The sequence below is a fragment of the Coregonus lavaretus genome, assembly GCF_964263955.1.
Source record: "Coregonus lavaretus genome assembly, chromosome: 16".
Lineage (NCBI taxonomy): Eukaryota > Metazoa > Chordata > Actinopteri > Salmoniformes > Salmonidae > Coregonus > Coregonus lavaretus.
In genome coordinates this window covers 27930695-27949562 of record NC_140003.1, presented here as the reverse complement: position 1 = coordinate 27949562, position 18868 = coordinate 27930695, and the positions used below count along the sequence as shown (strand labels likewise).

Sequence of the window (18868 nt, the reverse complement as noted above, 5' to 3'; positions counted from 1 at the left end):
GGAGCGGATTGCTCTAGCTCCGGCGTGAAGCATCTGACCGGTGCCGGACCAGCCACCGGTGGAACAGGCACGGGCCGTGCCGGACTGACGACGCACACCACTGGCTTGGTGTGGGGAGCAGGAGCGGGCCGAGCCGGGCTGTCGAAGCGCACCCCTGACTTGGTGCGGGGAACAGGCACGGGCCGTGCCGGACTGACGACGCACACCACTGGCTTGGTGTGGGGAGCAGGAGCGGGCCGAGCCGGGCTGTCGAAGCGCACCCCTGACTTGGTGCGGGGAGCAGGAACGGGCCGAGCCGGGCTGACGAAGCGCACCACTGACTTGGTGCGGGGAGCAGGAACGGGCCGAGCCGGGCTGTCGAAGCGCACCCCTGACTTGGTGCGGGGAGCAGGAACGGGCCGAGCCGGGCTGACGAAGCGCACCACTGACTTGGTGCGGGGAGCAGGAACGGGCCGAGCCGGGCTGTCGAAGCGCACCCCTGACTTGGTGCGGGGAGCAGGAACGGGCCGAGCCGGGCTGTCGAAGCGCACCGTAGACTTGGTGCGAGTGGCAGGAACAGGCCGGACCGTACTGGGAACACACACCACTGGCCCTACGTGGGGATCAGGAACAGGCCGGACCGGACTGGCAACACACGCCAGTACCTCTCGCCGTGCCTCTACATCCTCCCTCCCCCTGGTGACCAGTGACTCCCGTAACCTGGCGGCCTCCTGCTGCCCCGTCGTCCACGGCGTTAGCCCCCCCCCTAAAAAATGTATGGGCGTCTCCCCTACCCGTGGACCAGGTCTCCATGTCCCTCGCCAGCCTTTCGCCCTTCTGCCACAAGGTCAAGCCCTTCTCTTCCTCACTCGGCTTGACCCAGTCGAGGAGGCGAAGGAGATCTGTTAGGGATCTCCCTGGCGATGGCTCCTGGACACGCTGCTTGGTCACATCTTGGTGGGATTTTCTGTCACGATCGTCTACCAATGAGGAGGACCAAGGCGCAGCGTTGATGAAAGCGAACATATTTATTAAATAGGAATGATCACACGATCAAAACAACAGACGATAACGTGATGTCTACGGTTTTACACAAACCAAAATAGAACAAAATCCCACAAACCCGAATGAAAAACAGACAGTTTAAATATGGCTCCCAATCAGAGACAACCCACGACAGCTGACACTCGTTGCCTCTGATTGGGAGTCACTCTGGCCAACATAGAAATAAACACCCATAGAAACAAAACCCATAGATCTACACACCCTGGCTCAACATAACAGTGTCCCCAGAGCCAGGGCGTGACAGTGTCCAAACTTTTGACTGGTACTGTGTGTATATATATATATATATATATATATATATATATATATATATATATATATATATATATATATATATATATATATATATATATATATATATATATATATATATATATATATATATATTATATATTATTATGATTTATATTTTCTTTTTGTCTTCTAGCTCCTCCCAAGGCTGAACTTGACAGCTCTCTTGTTGGAGAGCATGTCACTATCCGGGCTGGGTCAGACCTGGTCCTTGATGGTGTAGTTGGTGGTAAACCTGAACCCATAGTATGGTGGGCCAAGGGTGACAAGGTGCTGGAGCTGGGGGAGAAATACTCCCTGACATACACCAGTTCAAGAGCCATGGCCATCATCAAGTCCTGCAACAGAAACGACACTGGAAGATACATTCTGACCGTGAAGAATGCCAGTGGAACCAAGACAGCGGCTGTCAACGTTAAAGTACTCGGTAAGAACACAAAGTAGATACAAAGACATATACTCTTGCAATGACATGGAAACAAAATGGTTTTCGACAAAATGTATTTTCATACTGACTATTGCTATAATACAGTGGCGGTCGGTGCCGTTTAAGATGAGGGAGGATGAGGATTTTTTTTTATGAGCATGGCCTTACTGTATTTCTATTACAGCATATTGGATGACTGTCATTTATATTCCATTCACCCAGCTCAATGTAACATCGATAGGTTTAGGCTACTACATTATACTCAAATTTTCCCTATACCCATCATGAGGTTGCTACAACCTATGAATGGAAGTTTACAACGTAGGTGCACAGGTCGTGAGAAATTTGAGAAATCAAGGTGACAGACAGTGACACATTCAATACTGCCTTGTACACTCTTCCCTGCATCTAGCTGATCTAGGGTGTAATCATTAGTCCAATAGTTGCAAACAAGAGTTCAGGTGTGTTTATCCCCGTTCCGTTTGCTTCCATTTAAGAATGTTTTTCAACAGAATCGGTGGAATGACTACACCCCTGATCACACGCAAACACAGGTCACTTTCATAGCAGCCACATACATGATCACTTTGATCGTTGTAGCTATAATTCCTTCTTGCATCTATGCGCTCTCCTCCTCTCACCTTTTCCCTTCGCTTGTGGACTTAAGTGCACAACACATCAGCTGTCTGTGACCAGGTGCAAAAAATATTTTGAAGACAAACCTTCGTATTATAACCGCTACACACAGCCTACATCGTTGTCACCATAATTAGCTAACGTCATAGTCAACATAGCTACTAGAACTAACGCATTAGTAAACCCGCTACAGTCATGCTGTACAGTGTAGTCAGCAAGCAGTTTAGCAGTTACACCAGTGAAATTCACTGAGGAGGATGGTCCTCCCCTTCCTCCTCTGAAGAGCCTCCACTGCTATAATAACACCATTGAATGTTTCACTCTGTATTTCCAGATACACCAGGGCCTCCGGAGGAAAAGGTCACAATCACCAGGGTGACAGAGGAGAAGTGCACTGTGTCTTGGAAGATCCCTCTGGAGGATGGTGGAGATCTCGTCACTCATTACATTGTTGATAGACGTGAGACCAGCAGACTCAACTGGGTGATCATGGAGACTGAGTGCAAGACTCTGTCCTGTGTCAGCTCCAAACTGATCAAGAACAACGAGTACGTCTTCCGTGTCAGAGGAGTCAACAAGTACGGACCTGGTGTGCCCTTGGAGTCCGAGCCTGTCATCGCCAGAAACGCATACAGTAAGCATGCATACAGTGGCCATCTCATTTTAGTAGATGCAATACAATTTTAGTCTTATTCAAAGCCCAAACCTTATTATCTTTTATCATTGCAGCTGTCCCATCACAACCTGGAGCACCAGAAGTCACGGCTGTAGGAAAGGAGCACGTCATCATTGAATGGATGAAACCTGAAAGCGATGGTGGAAGTGAGATCAAGAATTACCTGGTGGACAAACGTGAGAAGAGCAGTTCCAGATGGACCAGGGTCAATAAGACCTTTACCATCTATGACATCCGCCTGAAGATCTCTGGTCTGCTGGAAGGCAGTGATTACCAGTTCCGTGTTACTGCTGTGAACACAGCTGGAAACAGCCAGCCCAGTGAAGCCTCTCAGTACGCCTACTGTAGAGAGCCAACATGTACGTGATCAAAAAGTCATAGTCTTAGATTTTAGTAACCATATGAGGTCCATCTTTATAATCGTACCGTTGACTTATGGTTTACTTTTGAAACACTGAGAAACTACTGCTGTTGAATGACTCATACTGTATTTTGTATTTTCCTATTCCAGACACTCCAGCCCCGCCTTCAATTCCACGTGTGATAGATTCCACCAAGCATAGCATTAGCTTGCAATGGACCAGACCCATGTATGATGGTGGCGCTGATGTTGTTGGCTACGTGGTGGAGGTGCTTGAGGAAGGAACCGAGCAGTGGTATAGGGCCACTCAGAAGACTCTGAAGACCAATTTGTTTGTTGCCACTGGACTTCAAAGCAACAAGAAGTACAGTTTCCGTGTCGCAGGAGTCAATAGCAATGGCACTGGGGAATTCAGCGAACCAAGTGTGGAAATTGAGCCTGTTGAGAAACTCTGTAAGTTTGTTCTTATGCTTTTATTGTCAATAATTCACAGTGGCAGCATCTTTTTATGTAAAGGGTTAACCTGGTATAACTGCCATTTATACCAATGTCTACATTGAATCCCAGACCCTCTTTTTACACTTACAGTTTGTATACGTGCTGTTATTATGTTGTAAACGTGCTGTACTTTTTGTCACAACAGCAATCCCTGATCTTGAGCTTCCTGATGATCTGAAGAAGACTGTGTGTCTGAGAGCTGGTAACACTCTGAGGCTGTTTGTCAATGTGACTGGAAGACCTGCTCCTGTACTGACCTGGAGGAAACCTGGCATTGACCTTCAGAGCCGTGGGTTCATTGATACAACTGACAGTTACACTCAACTGATCGTTGAGAAGGTCCATCGATACGATGCCGGCAAATACACCATTGAGGCTGAAAATCCATCTGGCAAGAAGTCAGCAACCATTCTCGTCAAAGTTTATGGTATGTTACCGGTTACGTTGACATACTTAAGATGGTTAAATGATTAAGAACTATATGTGAACCATATAATTGCATATAGAATAGTGAATAATATGATCTCTGTGCTGTGAACAGTCAGTTAATCCTTTCTGTATTTTTCAGACACTCCTGGACCACCTGGTTCAGTTAGAGTCAAAGACTACACAAAGGAGTCTGTTGTCATCACATGGGATGTACCAACTATTGACGGTGGAGCCCCTGTGAACAACTACATCATTGAGAAACGTGAAGCTTCAATGAAATCCTACAAGACAGTTACAACAGAATGCAGGAAGACCTTGTTCAGAATTACTGGCCTGGAGGAATCAGTACACTACTTCTTCAGAGTGTTACCAGAGAACATATATGGTGTCGGAGAACCACGTGAAATCCCTGAATCAGTGTTGGTCTGTGAAGTACCCAGCCTTCCTCAGGATCTGCACATTGTGGATATTGGAAAGACCTCCGCCATACTTAACTGGGAGAGACCTCTTCACGATGGTGGAAGCAGACTGACGGGCTACGTAATTGAAGCTAACATTGTTGGATCAGACAGATGGAGTGCAGTGGCCACCGTTAAACAGTCCATGTCCCAGCATACCGTCACTGGTCTGACAGAGAAGGAGACTTATCTCTTCAGAATCAGAGCTACCAACAGCAGAGGAGTTAGCGAGCCTAGGGAGATTACAGGACCTGTGGTCATTCAGGAACAACTACGTATGTTATATTCTGATTCTTATGCTATACACATGTTAGTTAATCTATTTAAAATATGAAAGGTTTGATACATCTTCAGATGTTCTAATTTTCCCCAAAAATATTTCCTTTTACAGTGGCGCCCTATATTGATCTGACCGGCATTCCACAGAAGGTTGTCCAAGTGCCAGCCGGCAAGCCAATCGACCTCAACATTCCTATAAAGGCCAGACCTGCTCCAGTTTGCACCTGGTCCTTCAATGGTGCTAAAATGAAGGATAGTCTTGACCGGGTTAAGATTGAGTCTAATGGAAAATACACCAAACTGACTGTCCGTGAGACAACCATTGTTGACACTGGTAGCTACACTCTTCAAGTGAAGAATTCTGTAGGAACCGCGACAGAGATACTTAAAATTATCATTCTTGGTAAGTGTGTGTGTGTTCTTGGTAAGCGTCCATACTTGTGTTTGTGTGTTCTTATGTTTTTGTATTGGAAAATTCTAAATACTAACCGTCTGCTTATTTCTGTCTAGATAAACCTGGAATACCTATTGGACCGATCGCAGTTGATGCCGTTGATGCCACATCTGTAACGGTCAGCTGGGAGCCACCAGAGAAGGATGGCGGCGCCAACGTCAGTGGCTATGTTGTTGAGCAGCGTGACGCTCACCGCCCCGGATGGCTACCAGTGTCCGAATCTGTCACAAGACCCACATTCAAGTTCACCAGATTGTCTGAGGGAACTGAATACGTGTTCCGTGTGGCTGCAACCAACCGCTTCGGCATTGGAGGATTCTTGCAGTCAGAAGTTGTTGAATGCAAGAGTCTCAAGAGTAAGTCATCATAAATCCTAAAACACAGTAAATTCTGCTTTTTGACAAAATGTATTATACACTATAATTAAAACACCAAAACAGTGGACTTCGTTTTGAGGAATTAAAGGAAAGGGATGATGGGGGTTATAACTGATCACGTGAAATCTTTAATCTCTCCACAGCCGTACCCAGTGCACCAAACCGACCTGATGTACTGGATGTGACTCATGAGGGAATGACCATCACATGGCAGCCACCAGAAGAAGATGGAGGCTCCCAGGTGTCTGGATACATAATTGAGCGCAAGGAGGTCAGATCTGAAAGGTGGATGAGTATAGTTAAGAACCCAGTCACCATGACCAGATACAGATCATCAGGTCTGTGCGAAGGCAATGAGTATGAGTTCCGCGTGATCGCCCTCAACTCCAGAGGCTCGAGCAAACCCAGTATTGCATCTAAACCAGCTATCGCCATGGATCCCATCGGTATGCATCTGTAATCCTGTCCTTAGTTGTTGTGTCCCATATTAGAAACATGGAAATAAACAGTAAATTATGTAATTATTATGTTAAACATTTTTGTAATGTGTTATTCAACTCAATGATCTATGGGTCCAAATGTCCCTTCAACTTAGTTTCTACCATTTTCAAACTTGTGTGTATTACCAAAACTATTATATTTATCTTTACCTAAACAGAGCCTCCTAGTGCACCACAGTTCCCCATGGTTACAGACACCACCCGGACTTCTGTGTCTCTGGCCTGGAGTCCTCCAGAGGAAGAGGGTGGTTCCGTCATCACTGGTTACCTGATTGAGATGCAGAAGGTGGACCAGGTGGAATGGACCATGTGCAACACGACACCCATAAAGATCTGTGAATACACTCTGACGCACATGCCTCAGGGAGCTGAGTACAAGTTCCGTGTGATGGCCTGCAATGCTGGTGGACCCGGAGAGCCAGTCGAGATCCCAGGAATCGTCAAGGTTACAGAAATGCTTGGTAAGGGATGAAAATATGTGTTTAGCGTGCCAGGAAGAGATGTGTTTTGCTTTTGAAGCTTGTGTCAAATGTGAACTAACTTAACAATGTCTGTATGCTTCATTTCAGACTATCCCGATTATGAACTGGACCCCAAATACGAGGAAGGCTATGTGGTCAGACAGGGAGGAGTTATCAGGCTGTCTGTGCCCATCAAGGGTAAACCAGTCCCTATCTGCAAGTGGACAAAGGAAGGCCGAGATATCTCTCACAGAGCTATGATCGCCACCAGTGATGATATCACTGAACTTGTGATCAAAGAAGCCCACAGAGATGACACTGGCACATATGACCTGGTCCTGGAGAACAAATGTGGCAGGAAGGCTGTCTACATCAATGTTAAAGTGATTGGACGTCCAGACGCACCTGAAGGTCCTCTTGAGTTTGATGATATCCAGGCTCGCTCCGTAAGAGTCAGCTGGAGACCTCCCTCTGAAGACGGTGGCTCTGATATCCTGGGTTACATCGTTGAAAGGCGAGAGGTATCAAAGGTAGCATGGTATACTGTAGACTCAAGAGTGGTGGACACAGCTCTGGTGGTCAAGGGACTGAAGGAGAATGTTGAATACCATTTCAAGATCACTGCTGAAAACCAGTTTGGTGTGAGCAGATCTCTCAAATCAGATGAATGTGTAACTCCAAAGACACCCCTGTGTAAGTATTTTTGAATGTTCATAATTATTGTTCTGCAAACATAAAATGTGTTTCCTTGTGTTAATTATCACTCCTCACTTCTTCTATTTACAATTATGCAATTCTCATTTCTATACAACAGCTCCACCAGAACCTCCAATCAACCCACCAGAAGTTATGGATGTCACAAAGAGCACTGTTGCTCTATCTTGGGGCAGACCAAAGGATGACGGTGGCGCCCGCATTACAGGATACTACGTTGAGAGGAGAGAGGTGTCCACAGAGAAGTGGGTGCGTCACAACAAGACACACATCACCACTACAATGTACACTCTCACTGGACTCATCCCTGATGCTGAATACCTGTTCCGTGTCGTGGCACAAAACGACATCGGTCAGAGTGAACCTGGACCACTATCTGAAAATGTTATATGCAAAGATCCATTCGGTAAGTATTTAATAGGCCTTTCAATTTTACATTTAAAGCTGCAATATGTATCTTTTTGGGTGACCTGACAAAAATCACATAGAAATCATAGTTATAGATCTGTCAATCTCATCGAAGGCAAGTCTAAGAAGCGGCAGATCTGTTCTATGTGTGCTATTTCTATGCTTCCCGTTCTTAAGTTTCGTTTTTGCGTCTTTTGCTTTTGGTTTTGTACACCAGCTTCAAACAGCTGAAATTACAATATTTTTGAATATGGAAAATATATTTCACAGCGGTTTAGATGGTACAATGATTTTCTACACAATGTCGTCTTGTTTTGTCACATAAACTGAAATTAGGCTAACTATTAGAATTTTAGCAACCAGGAAATGGTGGCGCGATATCTGCATATTGCACCTTGAATAATATATAGAAATATTATAAATAATACAATACTTGAATAAGATGAATTATTGTAATTGCATGATTACCTCTCTCTCTCTCTTTGAATAGACAAACCCAGTCAACCAGGTGAGATTGATATAATCTCCGTTGCCAAAGACTGCATCACTATTCACTGGCTGCGCCCAGAATGTGATGGTGGCAAAGAGATCCTAGGTTACTGGATTGAGTTCAGACAGGCAGGTGAAAGTGCCTGGAAGAAATGCAACAAGGAGCGTTCCAAGGACAGACAGTTCACCATGGGTGGTCTGATGGAGGCTACAGAGTACGAGTTCAGAATCCTTGCAGAAAATGAAACCGGAATGAGTAGACCTCGCAGGACCGCCATGGGCATCAAGACTAAACTGAGCTGTACGTTGGTATAATATTTTAATTGTAAATTACCATAAAATACTGTAAGCGCCTTAGATTACAAAAATCATCACAATTTATCATTGCCATTCATTTGAAATAATGTTCATGCTCTGATTATATTTCAACAGTGGGAGAGGCTCCTAGTCTCAAGGAAGACATGGCAGATGTCATCACAAAACTTGGCGAGTCTGGAACTCTGACATGCCAGATTATTGGACGTCCCCTTCCTGAAATCAGATGGTACAGATATGGCAAAGAGCTGATCCAGAGCCGCAAGTACAAGATGAGTTCTGATGGTCGCAACCATTCACTGACAGTGGCCACAGATGAACAGGAAGATGAGGGCATATACACTTGCAGAGCAGCCAACGAAGCCGGTGAAACAGAGTCCAGCGGCAAGCTGCGCTTGCAGGCCGCACCTGCTTTCCACCCTGGATTCCCATTGAAGGAGAAATACACTGCAGGGTGTGGAACAAGTCTTCGTCTCCATGTTGTCTACATTGGCCGTCCAATTCCACAAATCATGTGGTTCTATGCAAAGAAGCCGCTCAACGCGTCTGAAAACGTGATAATTGAAAACACTGAGAGTTACACTCATCTGGTTATAAGGAATGTACAGCGAAAAACAAACGCCGGAAGATACAAGGTGCAATTGACCAACAAATTTGGAACTGTTGAAACCACACTCAAGGTTGAAATCCAAGGTAGCAAATATATTTTTACTATTATTGTGATAATATAATTGCTTATTTATAAACAGAACAATTTTTTTGCGTGACCAACAGAGGACTTGTTATCTAAATGTAGTTTTTTGCCATTTTATTTCAGATAAACCTACCAAACCTGAGGGACCTATTGTTGTTGATGCTGTGTTGAAGAGCGCAGTGATCATCAGCTGGAAACCACCAAAGGATGACGGTGGATCAATGATCACCAACTACATTGTGGAGAAACGAGAAGCAAAGGAAGGCGAGCAGTGGCATCTGGTGTCATCGTCAGTCTCAGGAAACACTTGCAGGATTCCAAATCTGATTGAAAGTGCTGGATACTACTTCCGTGTTTCTGCTCAGAACCAATATGGAGTCAGTGAGGCACTTGAAGTTCCTGCTGTTCTCATTATCAAAAGTCCATTCGGTAAGTATGCTTGTTGGCAGTGATAAATATAGCAGATAGATAATGTTTACTGTAACGGTTAAGAGAATAATACACTTCTATAACATTGCTCTCATTGTCTGTTCCTCAGAAAAACCTGGAATTCCCATGCAGCCTGTTGTCACAGAAGTGACCAAGGATTCTTGTCTTGTGTTCTGGAAACCACCAAAGGACGATGGAGGTGCAAAGATAAAGAACTATTTCCTTGAAAAACGAGAGAAGAAACAGAACAAATGGATCACTTGTACATCCAATAAAATCCACGAGACACATTTCGCTGTCAAAGGCCTTCTTGAGGGCTTTGAGTATGAGTTCCGTGTGAAATGTGAAAACATGGGTGGTGAGAGTGATTGGAGTGAGGTGTCAGAGGCCATCATTCCCAAATCAGGTCTCACAATGAAACCTCCTGTCTTCAGAGAAGAAATGAGACCAGAGATGATTGTGAAGTTTAGATCCAATGCTACATTTGTCACCAAAATTGTTGGACATCCCATCCCCACTGTGAAATGGTACAAGAATGGCAAAGAAATTGTTGCAGATGGTACCAAACTCAAATTGCAAGAATTCAAGGGAGGTTATTACCAACTTGTTATTGCTAATGCCGAGGACAGCGACGCAGGTGTCTATCAAGTCAGGGCAACAAACCAAGGAGGATCCATCTCTACAACAGTGAATCTAACTGTTGAAGGTAAACCTTTTTGATAGGCTGTTGAAAAGTATTTTAAGAGCATTTTGTGTTAAACATACATCTTTTGATAATAAAACAAGTTTGAATTCCCTTACATTTCATAAAAAAATTATGTCAGTTAGGATTTTATATATGTAAGTATTGATGTACTCAATTCATGTATATTCTTTATTTATATTCTCCTCCAGTTCCTGCCAAGATCCACCTACCTCTAGAACTGCAAGGCATGGGAGCAGTCCATGCTGTTAAGGGTGAAGTGGTTACCATTAAGATTCCAATCAGTGGCAAGCCTGACCCTCAAATCCAATGGCAGAAGGGACCAGAGATAATGGGATCATCTTCTCACACTCAAGTGATTGTCACAAGATCATTTACTTCACTCGTCTTCCCCAAAGGAGTTCAGAAGAAGGATACGGGTTACTACGTAATCACTGCCAAGAACAGATTCGGAGTTGACAAACAGACCATTGAAGTTGCCGTGGCAGATGTACCAGATCCTCCTAAGGGAATTAAAGTCAGTGAAATCACTAGAGATTCCATCACTCTAACCTGGAATCCTCCAGAAAAAGATGGCGGAAGCCCTATCATTAACTACATCATCCAGAAGTGCCCCACATCAGGTGACAGGTGGATCCGCGCAGGCCAAACCAACGAGCCTAAATACACCATGATCGCTCTGTTTGGCAAGACGAAATACCAGTTCCGTATCATTGCGGAGAACCAGTTTGGTCTGAGCGATCATTCTGAACCAACTGAGCCTGTTACAACAATAGAAGATAAATCGGTTATCAGAAACTACGATGAAGAAGTTGATGAAGCTAGAGAAATCACCAAAGAGGAGGCACCACATTCATCAAAGATCAAGATGGTGGCTGCCCAGTACACAATTTCTGAAGAGCTGGCACGTGCCGGAACATTTGGCGTTGTTCATCGCTGTGTTGAAAACAAGTCCAAGAAGACATTCATGGCCAAGTTTATCAAGATCAAAGGTACTGATCAGGAGCTGGTTGCTAGAGAAATTGAGACACTCAATCTCTCTAAACACAAGAACTTCATGTACTTACATGAGTCTTTTGACAGTCTGGAAGAAATGGTCTTGATCTATGAGTTCATCTCAGGCGTGGACATCTTTGAACGACTTGGCACAGGCAACTTTGAGCTCTCAGAACTGGAGATTGTTAGGTACCTGAGACAAGTGTGCTCAGCTCTGAAGTTCTTGCACAAACTCAACTATGCTCATTTTGAAATCAAACCTGACAACATTGTCTACACCACAAGAAAGAGCACAAACATCAAAATTATTGAAATGGGCCAGGCTAGATTACTGACTCCTGGAGAAAATATCAGAATCAATTTCACTGCACCAGAATACTGTGCACCTGAAGTCCACCGCCATGGTCTTGTCAGCACTGCAACTGACATGTGGTCAGTTGGTGTACTGACTTATGTGCTCCTCAGTGGAATTAACCCCTTTGCAGCAGAATCAACCACAAAAATGATTGAGAATATCTCAAATGCAGAGTACATCTTTGACAGTGAGGCTTTCAAAGAAATCAGCCTTGAAGGAATGGACTTCTGTGACAGACTTCTTTGTAAAGACCTGAAGAAACGTATGACTGCTCATGAAGCTTTGGAACATCCTTGGCTTAGGTTGAAGCTGGAGCACCTCAGCAAAAAAACTATCAAGACATTGAGGCACAGAAGATACTACCAGACGTTGGTGAAGAAAGATAGAGAGACAATTGTCTCAGCAGCTCGTGTCGCTTTCGGTGGTGGCTTCAGAAGTTACAGAGGTTATGCAGTTGGCAAAGTCAAGATTGCGCACCCTGTAGAAGGTCTGAGAGCCGGTCCAGTCATGCATGGATCTTCAGAGGAGGGTGGACATGTCAGATTTGTTTGCAACATTGAAAATTATGATGAAACCACAAAAGCAACTTGGTACTTCGGCACCCGCCAGTTAACAGCAAGTCACAAGTATGAAATTAGCTACATCAATGGAGTTGCTAGCATCTATGTCAAGGAAATTGAAACATCTGATGATGGTGTCTACAGATGCAAAGTCGTCAGTCAGGACGGTGAAGATAGCACCTATGGAGAACTCTTTGTTGAAACTGTGAGATGCTACCGTGAACACTTCATTGGACGCTCACTCACAAAGAAGAGAAAGCTTGATAAGCAAAGACTTATGCAGAGACCACCAGAGTTCACTCTGCCTCTGTACAACCGCGCTGCTTACATCGGTGAAGATGTTCGTTTCGGTGTAACCATAACAGTGCATCCAGAGCCAACAGTAACATGGCTGAAGGCTGGACAGAAAATCAAACGAGATGATAAGAAGTACACTTTCATTAGTGACAAGGGTCTTTATCAATTGATGATCCACAATCTTGACCTTGATGACGATGCTGAATATACTGTTATGGCCCACAACAAGTTTGGTGAAGACAGTTGCACAGCACGTCTTACAGTGACACCTCACCCTGTTAGTGAAGACACCATGAGGCCAATGTTCAAACGGCTGTTGGCTAACGTGGAGTGTGTAGAGGGCCATAGTGTCCACTTTGACTTGAGAGTCTCGGGAACACCTGCACCAACCTTGAAGTGGGAGAAGGATGGCAGGCCATTGGAATTCAACCAACAAATCACAGTTGTTCAAGAGGATGTAGACTATCACGTTCTGCATGTCAGAGAAACTCTTGTTGAGGATTCAGGTCTTTACAAAGTTACCGCAACAAACTGTGTTGGATCAGTGAGTTGCCAGGCTACACTGAAGGTGGACCGCATTACATACAAGAGGAGAGAATATAAGAGTGAGGCGGAACAACAGAAATATGTTCAACAACAAATTGACAAGACACTGAAAATGGCACAACGCCTTTCCACCACTGAAGTTACAGGACTCAACCCAGAGGCTCAAGAGGCTTTGAAACACGCTGCAGACATATACAAGCCGGCAGTGAGCACCAAACACTGTGAGGGCGAATTTGATATCACAGAAGAAAAACCATTTGTACATATTGAGGAAAGGAAACTTCGCATGCCATATGAAATTCCTGAGTCACGTGTCCATGATGCAAGAGTTCTGAATGAAGACCTGTTGATTAAACACTTTGTACCTTTGTCTGACATGAAGTGGTACAAGAAACTCAGAGATCAGTATGAAATACCTGAGCGGATGGAGAAGATCGTACAGAAGAGACAGAAACGAATTCGTCTCTCCAGGTGGGAGCAATTCTATGTCATGCCCCTTCCTAGAATTACTGACCAGTACAGGCCAAGATGGCGTATCTCAAAGCTCACACAAGATGACTTGGAAACAGTAAGACCAGCAAGACGGTCACCTTCTCCTGGATCCGAGGCATCCTTCAGGTCAAGAAGACGCTCCCTGGGTGATATGAGTGATGAAGAGCTTCTGCAGCCCATTGATGATTACCTGTCAATGAAGAAAACTGAGGAAGAAAGGCTACAACTTGAGGAGGAGCTTGAACTTGGCTTCTCTGCCTCCCCACAAGGCAGCCCTGTCCGGTTTGAGTTGTCTGCTCTGCGTCATGAAGAAACGAAACATGTTGCAAGAAGAGAAGTATCACAAGTAACCGAGCACAAGGTCAAGAGAACAAAAGTTTCACAGTTCATGAGGAGGAGAAGATCACTGTCTCCTACATACATTGAGCTGATGCGCCCTGTTTCTGAGCTGATAAGAGCTCCTCGCCCACGTCCACTAGAGCCAGAGGAGATCGTCGAAAGGAGATCACCCACCCCTGAGAGGACGCGTCCACGCTCCCCCAGCCCCCCAGCTTCAGCTGAGAGATCCTCCCGCTCATCCTCAAGATTTGAGAGGTCAGCCAGATTTGACATCATGTCCAGATACGAGTCAAGAAAGGCTGCACTGAAATCTGAGCGCAAGTACCAGACGGTGACCCAAACACCCTTCAGCCTCGACCACGCCCCACGTGTGACCGTGAGAATGCGTTCCCATCGTGTCCCATGTGGTCAGAATACAAAGTTCACTCTGAATGTCCAAGCGAAGCCTATGGCTGAGATCCAGTGGTTCCATAACGGACAACTGATTCAAGAAAGTGAGAAGTTACGCTTCACAAACGTGAGTGGAGTGCTGTCTATACAGATCCGTGATTGTCAGGCAGAGGACAGTGGCACGTATCGTGTTGTTTGTTCAAACTCAAAGGGAGAAGCATCCGACTATGGTATCCTCGATGTTTCTGGAGGTGAATTCTCAACATATACATCACGTCGTAAAGATGAGGATGCTCCACAACCATTTGTTCCTGATATCACAAAGACAGACCATTACCACATATCATCCTTCAAGGCAGCTTCCTCCTCAGCAACACACATGGAGGTGAAAGAAAGTAAATCAAAGTTAACTGAATCACGTGAAACATATGACAGATATGATTCATCTGAACGATTTGTATCTGCATCTGAAAAATATGCTGCATCCGCTAAGTATGCATCAACTGAATACTTATCATCTGCAGCATCCTTATCATCAGCATCATCTGAAAAGTTTAGATTGACTGAAAGATATGTGTCGGGTGAAAGACAAGCATCGTCTGAAAGATCTGAAACATATGCTTCATCTGAAACAAAATTGAGGGCTATGGAGGTGTCAGAAGTTGAGCAAGTGACTGTTCATAAAGTTAAGTCAACTCTGGCAGCCAGAATACTGACTAAACCACAGTCTGTAACAGTCAATGAAGGAGAGACTGCTCGATTCACTTGTGACATTGATGGCGAACCAGCACCAAGTGTTACATGGTTGCATGAGGGACAAGTCATTGTATCCTCTCATCGTCTTATGGTGTCTACCACGCAGTACAAGTCTATGTTTGAAATTTCCTCTGTCCAGTCTTCTGATGAAGGCAGCTACACACTGCTGGTTGAGAATGCTGAGGGCAGACAAGAGACTCGGTTTAGCCTGACCATTTTAAGAGCAATTGTCGAAGAGGAGATTTTTGTCTCAATAAAGTCACCAGAGCCTGGATCCAAGTCTCCTGAACGAGTAGCTTCACCTCCCAGTGTTCCCCAAACCCCAACCCCGTTAATCAAGTCTCCTGAACCAATCGCCTCACCTCCTAGGGTGAAGTCCCCTCCTCCAGTCAAGTCTGCTGAACCAATCACCTCGCCTCCAAGGGTGAAGTCCCCTCCTCCTGTCAAGTCTCCTGAACCAATCACCTCGCCTCCAAGGGTGAAGTCCCCTCCCCCTGTCAAGTCTCCTGAACCAATCACCTCGCCTCCAAGGGTGAAGTCCCCTCCCCCTGTCAAGTCTCCTGAACCAATCACCTCGCCTCCAAGGGTGAAGTCCCCTCCTCCTGTCAAGTCTCCTGAACCAATCACCTCGCCTCCAAGGGTGAAGTCCCCTCCTCCTGTCAAGTCTCCTGAACCAATCTCCTCGCCTCCAAGGGTGAAGTCCCCTCCTCCAGTCAAGTCTCCTGAACCAGTTATCTCGCCTCCAAGGGTGAAGTCCCCTCCCCCAGCCAAGTCTCCAGAACCAATCACGTCGCCAAAGGGAGTGAAACCACCTCCCCAAGTCAAGTCTCCTGAACCAAAGGGTGTGAAGTCACCTCCTCAAGTTAAATCTCCCGAACCAAAGGGTGTGAAGTCACCTCCTCAAGTAAAATCTCCTGAACCAAAAGGAGTGAAGTCACCTCCTCAAGTCAAATCTCCTGAACCAAAAGGAGTGAAGTCACCTCCCCAAGTCAAGTCTCCTGAACCAAAAGGAGTGAAGTCACCTCCCCAAGTCAAGTCTCCTGAACCAATCGCCTCACCTAAGAGAGTCAAATCTCCACTAACTGTGAAATCCCCGACTCCTAAAGCTCCAAAGATTATCCACCAACTCACAGCCAAAGCTTCAGAAGACAAAGTGAGAATGTCCTGTGTATCTGAAAGCAGCGTGAGAGAAGTTGTGTGGTGCAGGAATGGAGTGAAACTGACAGAGAGCAGCCACTATGAGTTCCATATGTCTGTGGATGGACATTGTTCTCTTATTATCCATGACCTCTCTGAGAACGACCAGGGAGAATACTCTTGTGAGCTCATTGCAGAAGGAGGAGTCTCTACTAAATCTTCATTTTCATTCGTTGGCCAAGTGTTCCAATCCATCTACACTAAAGTCACAGCTTATGTGCAGCAGCACATGGCCATGAAAGGTACGTTTTTCTGTAAAAAGCAAACCTCTTGATTCAACTAAATTCTGTACCAATTCTATACAAGTCTGTATTTTCACATTTCTAATGGTTCCTTGTCTCTTTTCTTCTATTTCAGTGAAAACCGAACAAGTATCAATTAGTCAAAAAGAGGCATCTATGGCTTTAGCCTCCCATACAAGTTCAGAACAGGTTAAGAAAGAAATCCATGGAGGAGCTCAGATGATGATGATGGGGGAGAGTGCTGCTCTTAGCAGCATGCAGGAAAGCTTCTCTTCCCAATCAGTCCACATGGCTTCTTCTTCTTCTATGCATCAGGAGAGCTCTTTCAGCAGTTCCAGTATGGCCAGTATGTCTAGCATGGCTGCCATGGCTGCTGAAATGCAGATGGAAACCATGTCTCTATCTAGCATGTCTTCCATGACATCTTCCCATGCCATGAGCTCCAGCAGTATGACTGAAATGATGAGTCACTCCCACCTAGAGGGGTCCTCCATGAGATCTATTGCACAGGGTATGCTTGGTGAGTATCTCATATATACTTATGACATACAAGTCGTACAATGCATTATAGCTACATCATAATGCATTAAACCTTCAGGCTTTAAGTAAAATGTTACCCATATTTGTAGTAGTGCAGTTGTCTAAGCATTTTTTAATTTGTGTTCTCTAACAGGTGCAACAGGTGCACCAAGAATCGAAGCTCTCCCAGAGGACATCACCATTGAACTTGGAAAGGTTCTCACCGTGGCCTGTGCTTTCTCCGGAGAGCCCACCCCTAACATCGAATGGTCCCGCGGTGGAAGAACGCTGCCCGGTGAGGAGCATGGCGGTAGGTTCCACATCGAGACCTCAGAGGACCTCACTACACTCATCATCACCAGTGTGAAAGAAGAGGATGCTGGAGCATACACACTCAAACTTTACAACGACTTTGGATCTGACACTGCAACAGTAACTATAAGCATTCGATCATAAAAAAAAACAGTTAATATCATTTCTATCCTCCCCCTTCCCTACTTTAATGCCTTTTTATGTATTAATTGAACAAAAGATAATCTTACTTGATAAAGACCTGGATTTCTGTTATTGTAAATATGAACTATTTTTATACCAAACTTGACATTAATTTATGCCAAACTAGACTAAAGTCTAAAGTTGTTATAAAATGTGCCATATTGGATAATTATGACTTAGGATTTTTCATCCATTTTTTCTGTGACATGTACATAATGTATATAGCCGAATTTAACGGTTATGGAAAATGTATGAATTGTTATTTATGACAATATTAACTGAAACAAATGAAACTGAAATGTTTAAAAGGAGAAAGTTTCGCATGAAACGAATACCCTGTTAAACCTGAAACTAAACTCTGTGCCTCAACAAAAAGTTGATGTCTTAAGATTGCCTCAACAGGTAGAGAGGCTCCCTGTTGAAGTTGATACTAAATCAGAGAGACGAGATGTTAGACACTGTATGTTATTACCTGCAGTGTTATTATCAAACTCCTATGAATTGTAACATGATCATAAGACCCTGAGTGCTGTTTGCATAAACCCTCATGTAAGCAGGACAACTAGGCCTTGTGTTCTGGACTGACTATGTCATAACCACCATTTAAATGACATGTTCAACGTGCGAGCGGCCTGCACTTGAGCTGAAATGTGTTTTTTTTGTGCTCTGCTTCTGGCAAACGACTGCTTAATTGATTTTCCGAACAACATCAACCTGGCCATAAAAAATTGAAAGTCCATCCTGCACTTTTTTGCAGAAGCAGAGCCATCTCTTGGAGGTTTGCTTGTGTGCCTTATTTTTGTGTGTTAGCTTTAGAATTTCACCAGTTCAGTTCAGGCAAACATCAAGCAAGTGTACCACAGTGACACCACCTGCTGTGTTAAAAGAAAACTAAATGTATTAGCTGTTCTGCCCTGCACTTTCGTTTGATTGAAATTAGAATTATAGAATTATATGCAACCTCCCTGAGTTTAGTATTGATTTAATAAAGCATGATATCAGCACTAAAATGTCTCACTTGTTTTCTGATTTGTGTTCTTC

At 44.6% G+C, this 18868-nt stretch overlaps 1 protein-coding gene across 1 annotated transcript in view; it reads left to right on the top strand.

Moving 5' to 3' along the window:
- The window catches only part of LOC311143997 (titin-like), a gene marked incomplete at both ends in the record, with an annotated part of 179483 nt that extends 161695 nt beyond the window's left edge, over window positions 1-17788 (top strand). The window contains 19 exons of the mRNA XM_084179909.1: window positions 1472-1762; window positions 2733-3032; window positions 3128-3433; window positions 3586-3888; window positions 4079-4360; window positions 4502-5095; window positions 5212-5502; window positions 5610-5909; window positions 6074-6376; window positions 6589-6891; window positions 7000-7584; window positions 7706-8011; window positions 8504-8803; window positions 8935-9510; window positions 9635-9940; window positions 10050-10646; window positions 10835-16813; window positions 16929-17333; window positions 17487-17788. Of these exons, the coding sequence (XP_084036035.1) occupies window positions 1472-1762; window positions 2733-3032; window positions 3128-3433; window positions 3586-3888; window positions 4079-4360; window positions 4502-5095; window positions 5212-5502; window positions 5610-5909; window positions 6074-6376; window positions 6589-6891; window positions 7000-7584; window positions 7706-8011; window positions 8504-8803; window positions 8935-9510; window positions 9635-9940; window positions 10050-10646; window positions 10835-16813; window positions 16929-17333; window positions 17487-17788 (12629 nt within the window). The remainder of the gene's footprint in view (window positions 1-1471; window positions 1763-2732; window positions 3033-3127; window positions 3434-3585; window positions 3889-4078; window positions 4361-4501; window positions 5096-5211; window positions 5503-5609; window positions 5910-6073; window positions 6377-6588; window positions 6892-6999; window positions 7585-7705; window positions 8012-8503; window positions 8804-8934; window positions 9511-9634; window positions 9941-10049; window positions 10647-10834; window positions 16814-16928; window positions 17334-17486) is intronic.
- Window positions 17789-18868: the final 1080 nt, after the last annotated feature.